Source organism: Halichondria panicea, chromosome 5 (genome assembly GCF_963675165.1).
Source record: "Halichondria panicea chromosome 5, odHalPani1.1, whole genome shotgun sequence".
NCBI lineage: Eukaryota > Metazoa > Porifera > Demospongiae > Suberitida > Halichondriidae > Halichondria > Halichondria panicea.
In genome coordinates this window covers 3,668,680-3,678,841 of record NC_087381.1, presented here as the reverse complement: position 1 = coordinate 3,678,841, position 10,162 = coordinate 3,668,680, and the positions used below count along the sequence as shown (strand labels likewise).

The following is a 10,162-nucleotide window of genomic DNA, read 5'->3' as shown; positions in this document are numbered from 1 at the left end:
TAATTTTTGTTACTCCAGCATGCACCCTCTAGTCTATAAGTATAGAAGTTGGCTAATATAAATAATAAGTAAGGCATATACACATAATTATTATAATTATATAGTCTACACATGCAGCTTGCAAATCACAATAATGCAATGCAGCACCGTACGTACTCATCTCATGAGGTATCACAAAGTGCTAAAAGTTACATACAGCAAATCATAATAATATTATATAACTGTCAAAATAAGTTGTGCATGCATGCTTATAATTTATATAATCATGCATTGGACATGCAAGCTAGCTAGTGTGATTATACATGCATGCATCTCTGATTCAGTTGTTGAGATCTAGAGTAGGTATATATCATTATTAATTTTTGAGAAATAGAGATGTATTATTATGTCTATACATGTACAGTACAATTATTATTCTACAATTATACGGTGCATTGTTTGCTACATAAAAAAAGAGTAAAAACTGTATAGTTCGGTTGTATAACTTTCTAAAAAACAAAAAACAAGTGAGGGTGGACAGTTAGAGATGAGTAGCCTTGAAGATCAGATCACAGACTCTCTTAAACTCCCAAACATCTCCACGAATACGCTTACGGCGAACGCCTGAGAAAGTACAAGATCAACCATGTACAACTGAACCATATAATTATGGCGAGTATATCGAACAACAGTAAGCTATAAGTTTAAACCAATATCCATAGCCATACAATGTATAGTACAGTAATGACGAGATAATTAACCAACTGGTATAATGACATCACAGGCAGTAAACAAGTTGGCATGCATCGACTTACAGATGAGCCATACTAACAATGTACTGTAACAGCACTGGCTACTAGTCAGTACACACAGTATTCCAGCCTTTAAGACTTACCCAACATCTCCAGTCTTGGCAGTAGACACACCTCCAGCTCAAACTTTATCTCCGTCATCTTCCCACGGTGGTTAGTGCTCATCTTGTGACTGTTGACCGAGCATTTCATCACATACCTGAACCGCAGAAAAATTATTGTGAAGCACATGCACTAATGCACATACATGTAATTACAGTCTTTACTATACTTACATGTACATCATGTATACATTTGTACTCCATGGGCTTTGGATGGGGTTAAATAACGATCGTAGAATAATTCGCAATCACACACGCAGGACTTAATTTTATTAAACACACTGTTGTCAGATTCTATTGATGTATTGTAGAGAGACCGTCCAATTAAAAAGGGTCATGCGACAGAATATACATTGTGTATTATCAGGAGCACATTACAGAAGGAGCGTCTTACCTCGAGAATCGCATCTCGTGGAAGTTTGCAAAGCATGACCTTATATGCAAAACCACTAAGTGGGTCTGCGGGCGAGTGCTAATTGAGCTGACGGTGCACTTTTACCAAGCATGGGTCAATAAAAGTGAAAAGCTACAGTTAGCTAGCTAGCTATAGGCTTGGTAGTAAGCTCTCTCTTCTAAGAACCCCAGTAAGACTCCCTACTGCAAAAACAAAACGCCTAGTATGTGTTAGTCTAAGTCTAGCAAACTTTCTCTGTACAAAGTGACTGGATATGCTCCTATTTTAGAACTTTCTGTACCTCACCGATGACAGTCTCTTCCATGATGTATACCAACATCCATCAAAGATCTAGCTATTCATTTTAGCTCTTTCTGGCTCAACCTAGCTCTCCTGCTGCTGCACTACATAGCAAAATCCGTTTATAATGATATTCACAGGCTGACCGCGGTCTGTAATTTATGTACACAGTACTTACACACTTTTCTTATAAGGCAATGCAGCGTTTAGGAAAGCACACGAGATGCGATTTCCGAACCCATGCACAGTTAGACGCTCCTTCTGTAATGTGCGATTTCCGAACCCATGCACAGTTAGACGCTCCTTCTGTAATGTGCTCCTGGTATTATTTACCCTTCCTTTTTGAAGTTAACATTGAGCTGCGTGAGGGCATGCTCCAACTCCTCCATCACTTCCTGGGTGTCCTTCCTCGAGGTGGTGGAGATGTCGTACACTCCCTGAAACAGATTTATAAGTTATTGTGCAAACCATCAATCAAAGCTTTCAATTACGAGTACAATATCACACTAACTATAATATTATACACACAAGATAAAAGGTGTAGCCACTATAAGAAGAAAATGTACTACACAAAAGAAATAATTAATAATTATCTGAAAATCAACCAGTGAAATATAGATCGTGTGTTTCTAGTACTAATTTAGGTTTTGTGATTTTATCGTTGCGAATTGATCATGCAACTGTCGCAAAGTTCGCATAATTATGTTTGATGCTCGCAAACATTCTAGTAATACGGTATAATTATACATGTATATACATCATGTGATTATGTACAACACAAGTACATGTGTATACGTAATAATCCTTACCTTGACTTTTCTAGGACTAGCTGTCCCAGCAGTCTCAGACGGTCTTCTAAACACTTTCTTCACCTTATTCAAGAAGTCAAAGCTACCGATCCTTGTCTACAAGCGAAGCAAGTGATAATGCTATTATGTGCCACTTGTGAATGATTTTCTCAGAAACAATTCGAAACCAATGCATAAATGACATAACAAGCCCTAATGGATATTCTGTTGAAACTAAAGTAACTTACTCTTCTGGGCTTTGGTGAACCGTTCTGGAGAGTGGCAGCCTTTTGATCTTCCACAGCATACTGGAGTCTGGACTCAAACGACTGTGTCCTGGGTATAGGAGTTAGGGTAAATTTGTATACATGACTTGCAAGTCAAATAATGGCCAAAATCGCGTTCCTTAAAAGTTGCAAGTGTTACATGAACACACAAAAACTTGTATTGGCATGTATTAATTATGCTGTACGTTAGAAAGCTTTGCCCAATGGGTCCTTATTATGAGTTGACTTAATTCACACTAGGATAATTATATCAAGCTCTCTTATCAAGGGAGAGGGTGGCTACAGATAAACACCCAGGACGTACTTGGGGACCTTTGCTGACTGAGGAGCTTGCTCATTGAAGTACATACTACTAGTCTGTGAGATAGGCATAGAGGGGGTGGGTCCTACTGGGAGATGGGGGGGCTTCTTCTTCTTAGGAGATGCAGGCTCACTCATTCTCTCCGCTGCAAACATTACACAGTTGAAATGTAATTTGAACACTGAACAAAATAACCTAGATGCATGTGCACACTATAATTCATGTGTTCATGCAGACTTAGTTCACCATCTTGAATAGCAGAGATAGCTGGGTGCGGTGCTTTGGAAAGTCTTTGCAAGGTCAGCAGTTCACCAGGAGGGGGGTGGTTCTGTTGCCCCAAGCTGATTCGTCTTGTCCGTACGGAAGGAACTGGAGCTGGGAGCTGGGTAAATACTGGCACCTCGGGTTCAGCGGGGGTCGCAGTGTCAGAGGCAGGCTACATGTACATGGGGTGGGTGAGGGAGTGTAATTACAATGGTGATATACTGTACGACGGGTTATTTTCATATGGTCTACTTTTTTGGTCGGAAAATTAAACGGCGAAATTGATGTACAATAGGTTCTATGTCATCATTTTAAGCTATATATGTACGAATAATTATTTAGAATCCGAAATATTAAACTTAGTGGTTCATACGAACATTTCAAACGAAAAGTGGGTAAGCAAACTGCTACAGCTAGCATGTATAACAAGGCATAAAAGCTAGGGTTTGGAAACTATCGGCCAACTCGTAAAATTTGGTGTTTAAATTTTATAATTTGGTTGAGGTGCGACACTAGTGCTCACTTTGACCTACATGTAAGATTCTGGCTTTGCAAACGAGTACGCTTATCATTCGGAAAGAATCAAGCTCACTGTGTTCTTACGTCTGCAATTTGAGACACATAAGCCAGAGGGAAGTCACTCGTGGAGACGCTAGAGGCACTGCTGTCATTGGTACTGCCTGACTGGTTCCTCGGCATCCTGTATGGAAAGTAAAGTTTGTTTGCAACATGCAAAGAACAAACATTAGCGTACAGTACAACACATGTACCTTCAAATATAATTAACCTGAAGCACGTAGGTGGCTGCAAGTTATAATAGTAGTCTGTTGGTGTGTTTGTTTATTTTTAAATTTTGAGTCTGCTATACCTAGCTGCCACAGCGCTGGATTTACAGCATAATTATAGATAGTCTCAACACAACAAGTTATAACTACTAGCATGGCAGATTTTGTTGTAAAAGCTTCGTTGTTGAATAAAAGCAAGCAAAAGTTAACAAGCCTACATACCTGCATGTTGACTAGCTAACTATAGCCTATATACACCACTTAAATTTGAGGCATTTAAATTGCATACCACTATTTTTGCGAAGCTGGCTCCACATTTAAGTTCCCTTGCTGAATCTGCTGTGATCTTATAGTAACCAGTGCATTACCTACACGTACATGTACAACTGCATGCAGTATGCTGTTCCCAATCCCAAAGCCTTGCTCTAGCTGTGGACGAGGTTCTATCAAGAAACTGAATTATGTTTATTATTATTATTGGCCTGCACTCGTTTCCTCACTACTATTCATGCTACCAACCACACCACCAAAGGTTCAGCACCTTTACGCTCTGCTCTAGTAATTTACAGTATGTGTACATGATTCTTCAACCTACGTACGTACCTGGGTGAGTAAACAATGGTTGGAGCATATCCTCTGTTCTTCTTCTGGACCAGAAGGAGGTAAGTAGCTGTGACCTCACCGTATTTCCACTGTACAACAAGGTACAAGATGACAAGATCAATAATTATAAAATGTTATAGTGCTGTGCAATGTAGCTACATACATGTATAGTATGTCTAGCATGAACAGTAGTGAGGAAACAAGTATGTAGAGATCAAACCATACAGAGTGAATGTCATACAGGATTTTGAAGTAGAGGGGGAAATAAGAAGAACATTTTGCTAAAAAAAAGGTCAACTGTTATTTTAATAACCCTGTTATAGTATGTAAAAATTTCCAGCTATGGACACCACTCAGTCATACAACTAGTACCTGAATGCAAAAAAGGGGGGGAGGATATCATCCTTTCCCCCCCTGTATGACACCCTGCATACACACGGTTCAGTTCAAACACGCTAGTACCTGCACTCAGGTAATTAGGAGATGACTATAATTATATACTCACCTCTAAAATGCTCTCGCACATACTCTCCTCCCCCTGCTGAAAGTGACGTGCCATCTCAGTCACACATTCTGCGTCCAACTCTGACACCTAGTGTTTGGTGGTATGGAACAAATCAAGGATTGAATTTCAGGTGTTGATATCAAGGATTACACTGCCTCTAGAGCTGTTTTTGAACACACACATCAAATAGTCTATGAGAACCTACATCAGTACAGTAACAGTATGTATAACTAGACACAGTTGTATGAGATAAGAGATTGAAGATATATAATATTATACGTACATTCACTCTTGACTTCCAATCCACTGATTTTCCGTAACCTCTTTGAACCCAGGAGTCCTTCATGAGAGCATCCACCGTGATTCTTTCCAACGGATTGGTCTGTGGAAAAAAAACATGCCGTCCGCATAAAATTGAATGTAAGATATAACTACTGCACGAAATATGAGTTGGATATTCTCCATACACATGTACACATGTACATATGCTCAAATTGCACACACGTACGTGCACCTTACTACCATACATTTTGAAGACCCATATTGGTAGTGTGTATATAATTACAACAAACAACTAAATGTATGTGCATTAAACAAGTTTCCAGTAGAGACCATGTGTCCTCTTCCCCTCATAGAGATAGAGAATTAAGCTAAAGGTAGGACTCACCTGGAGCAGTCTTGATATCATGCCGACACTTCCTGGAGTGAGCCATTCCGGGATCTCATACTCTCCTTGCTGTGAGGACAGACATAACAAGCGAGTGTTACACTCCATGAGCACAGGTAAACCAACACATGTGTTGGTTTACTTAGAGGGTGGGTTAATGTGCAGTGTGTGACAGCCTAATGAATAACAATTTAACTTTTAATGAGCCATATATAAATATAGTATGCAAAGGATTTTGTGTTAAACAGCACTTCTAAGTATACGTATGTGCACAATTTTTAGGCGAGTGTAGCAGTGCATGCAATCTGTGTGGTAAATTAAGACTAGCTTGCACTTATGTCTCGAGTATTCACTATGACGATATTCACAGCAGCTGTTAGGTCGAAACCCGATGCCTGTAACATACTCTAAAAGGAATTTCCTACAGCAATTTGCTGGCCATGAATACCATTGGATAGGATTGGGGATCGTGAGAATGAGTAAACAGATCTCTAAACCTTGACAAGGGCGGGCGACAAGTATAACTTGTTTTACTGTAGGGGTAAAAATGTAATGTAGCTGTTAGGGCTGGTCCAGCATTCAATAGAGTGACTCGCTTATGGGGTGACCACACAATGGACATATTACATAATTACTGTAAGCCCTAACATACTGTAATGTACAGTGTGTATGCGGGCTGCTGCTGATTGGACACTCACCTGAATCAGCTGGTACAGTCTGGGAGTGTGGTCATCATCAAAGGGTAGAAAACCATTGAGTAGAGCATACAGTAGCACACCCAGACTCCAGATGTCAGCACGTGGACCCACGTATGGCCCTCCCTTGATCAACTCTGCATTGAGAAAACAGTGCATGCAGCCTATTAAACCTAATGGAGGCAGGGTGTTATTAAAATGAGTGTGATTGCTCAATGTAGTGAAGAAAAATTTAGCATAAGAATGAGTGGGATGAAATGCCTGTGGCAATGAGGTCAAGTCCCAACAAACTAACCCAGTGTACACAAAGTAACCTAATGAGCTAAAGCAATGCTGTACATGAACTAACAACAGTGGAGGAGAGTCCATGTAACATGAGCAATGCCTGCTACTGTACATGTAGCTATGTATACAGTGGAAGTACCATAATAACTACACACACTCACCTGGTGCGGCATAGGCTGGTGACCCACAACATGTTTCCAACAGCTTCACACAGTCCTGTAAGACAACAAAACACACACGTACATAATAAATGAGAATCTCACTATACAACAGCCAGCATAACATTTAGCTGAGGAGAGGATCAACGTATCTGAGAAACAGAATCGAGTAATACTGTCTATACATACGTACCAATCCAGTGACGTTAATTTCTGGTTCCGACACCAGCCCAAAGTCGATGAGTTTAATATTTGAGTCATCATCCAACAGAAGGTTCTCCTACAGTGATAGACAATCTTTATATTATGGGCACATAATTATACTGAACTATAAAGTTACTTGGAACTCTCTATATGGAAACAAATATTTGGCTAGATTCCCTGTCAATAAGGGCCAAGTTACTTAGATTGGCAATGATCCAGATATACAACTTCTGAAACAACAGCTTAATGTTGGAGACAGCGTACGAAGAGAGACTAATCTGCAGTAAAGGCTTAAACAAACAATCACAGTGCTTACTGGTTTTAGATCTCTATGAACAAATCCAGCACTGTGAATGTACTTGAGTGCAGAAACAATCTGTCTAAAGAAAGCACGAGCTTCCTTCTCCTGCAAAGATATAGATACATGGACACATGCACTGTCACAACTATACTATCATAGTGTAGCATATATGTGATATTAACTGCATACGTCACAAGTAACCTTGAAAGAAAATTCATAGACATAAGGAAGTAGATACAAGGAAGAGGAAAAATGGGCGAACATTATTTGGGGAGGTAATTTAGCACAAGGGTACAAAAACACAAGGACTTGTTTGTTAACTTAATAACTACATGTACCTTCAATCTCTCTTTAGCCACGATGTAATCAAATAACTCTCCGCCAGGACAGAACTGAAATGAAAGTTAACCAATCGTTTAATATACTTACCAAAAAGTTGTCATCATGCTTCACCTCAATTATTAAATAGATCATCCTTTGAGTCTCTATAACCTGGAAGAGCTGACTAATGTGCTGATGATGCAACTTCTTGAGAGCTTTGATTTCCCTAAACGCTCGTGGTAAGTCAGACTGCAATGATATCGATTTTTCAGACTGTTATAATTGTACGTATAGTCACATGTAGCTACCTACAGTACATTAATTTAAAGTGCTACAGACAAATAGCATATAATACTGACTGGTATTTGAGGGTATATTTTCAGTAAGATGTAATGTGTAAGTACTTTGTGTATATAACTTACACCAAGCAGTTCTTTATCCATGATTTTAATGGCAACCTGTACGAAAATGAGAACTTAATTTGTCTATTGCATGTACGTAGAAGGGGCATAGTTTACATACATGCATAATTAATTATGGGCTAAGCATTTACAGGGACGTTACAATGAACGCTGTCACCTTCTCTCCAGTCAGTTTGTGTACACCTGCCTTGACCTTAGCGAACCCACCTACGTATGAGCATTAAGAGTGTGCAGTATAGCGTAGTAGGTACGTATCTAGTTGTATTGGCTCTAGGTGCAGCAGTCATGCCACGTAGTTCCTATCATTATATGTTGCTCACCTGACCCGAGTGTTTCATGGAGCACATAATGCTCCCTCAGTTCACGATATTGACTCATTCTCAGTATCAGCCAGCAGCAATTTAATTGGAGAAGAAACGGTTAGAGTATATACACCCTGCACGATGAAAAAATTGGTACATGCAGTTGTCATTGAAGCACATAATACACACAATTTGAAGAGTAATTATTATACTCTTCAAATTGTAAACTTTGGATGAACAATTACGTATTTCCCCATGCATGAGGACACTAGCTTGAAGTCAAAAACAGTGAAATTGAAAAAACATTCTTGTAGAAAGAATGAACAACAGTTAACACAGTCATAATTATAGTGGTGTCACTTAAAGCGTGGTCGGATGACTGGGAATTTAAGACAGTATTTGTAAGTTACCGACCCACCCACACAGTATCATACCACGGATACAGGCCTTATCAGCCCATACCACGAGACAATTATGAATAGGTCAACTTTAGCATTCCAGATATGCACAACGTCATGTGCCATGCATATGCCGTTTAGTGCTACGGAATACAAATCAAATACAGTACACAGTAATATTTTCTGTTTGTTTAACAGCTAGAATGACATCATTAACCTTAAGCTTCCAATGAAGTCGATACAGAATGGTACTACGTATAAATCCTACTAACCCACCCATTGTGGCAGTTTCAGTTGCACGAAATATATACATGTAGTACTAGACTATTCCCAGATCCCACTGCATGCATATTTATTATAAACAACACATAGAATCTATACATCACAAGGGCGTATAGGAGGCAAGGGTGCTGGAGCATTCCCTTGTCTCAAGCTACCTTATCTAGTTGCTCATTGAATAGCTAGCTAGCTAAGATAGATAGATTGGCCACCTCCCTCAGCACCACCTTCCATTCCTACACCTCTGCAACGATATAAGCTCTAGCTACATACACATACCAGTGATCTACATACTCACCTTTCACAGAAGGCACATGTACAGCATGTGCAAGGTAAACCTTTAACACCTTGAATGTTGGTGGCTTGCTGTCAGACAGAACCACCTTGAAGAAACTGTGTATGTACGTGTGGGCGAGGTAGTTGGGCGGAGCCCGACCGTCACTGACGGGAGGTCGGGTTGCAAGCCTATCTGGAATTTGTTCTGCGCATTATGTAGTACTGCTATGAATATTATTATTCTCAAGTGGGTGTTAACCGACTTGATGACGTGTAAACCACAGGATGGCACAGCAATACTGCATGTGGTTTTGCAAGTAATCCCCATTTGGAATTCCCTTCCCCTAAATGTTATCAGTAGCCCTAGCCCATCTGCTTTTAAATTATCCCTGTCAAAATTATAGCAATAAGTTAAAATTTTTTTTTTTTTTCCTTTTTTTCTTTTTTTCACTTAAGTACACCTGCACCTGCACCTTTACTTTTTGGTTATGGACTGACTTCATTATTAGCTTCATTTAGCTACCTTGTCATATCCTGTATGCTTCCTCTGCATCAAACATTATAAAGAAAAAAAAAAAAAAAAAAAAAAAAAACTAGATGCAAGCGGAAGTGTAACCAAGCCACGTGAAAAATGCTGCAATCTGATAGGGCGCCACTATAGTGGCGCTAGAACAAATCCCAGATAGGCTTGCAACCCGACCTCCCGTTAGGGACGGTCGGGCTCCGCCCAACTAT

The 10,162-nt window shown here is 39.7% G+C and overlaps 1 protein-coding gene across 1 annotated transcript; it reads right to left on the bottom strand.

Annotated features, from left to right (window-relative positions):
- Positions 1 to 334: 334 nt before the first annotated feature.
- Positions 335 to 9,608, bottom strand: LOC135336280 (maternal embryonic leucine zipper kinase-like). Its single transcript, XM_064532039.1, has 22 exons — positions 9,450 to 9,608; positions 8,493 to 8,608; positions 8,330 to 8,379; positions 8,173 to 8,208; positions 7,883 to 7,999; positions 7,768 to 7,821; positions 7,445 to 7,534; positions 7,118 to 7,204; positions 6,928 to 6,982; positions 6,485 to 6,618; positions 5,787 to 5,855; positions 5,403 to 5,501; positions 5,120 to 5,206; positions 4,615 to 4,703; positions 3,830 to 3,926; positions 3,209 to 3,398; positions 2,966 to 3,107; positions 2,623 to 2,710; positions 2,396 to 2,491; positions 1,920 to 2,023; positions 875 to 990; positions 335 to 603 (listed from the first exon to the last, which is right to left on the bottom strand). The coding sequence occupies exons 2-22, from the start codon at positions 8,548 to 8,550 to the stop codon at positions 521 to 523; spliced, it is 1,941 nt and encodes a 646-aa protein (XP_064388109.1). The 5' UTR covers positions 8,551 to 8,608; positions 9,450 to 9,608; the 3' UTR covers positions 335 to 520.
- Positions 9,609 to 10,162: the final 554 nt, after the last annotated feature.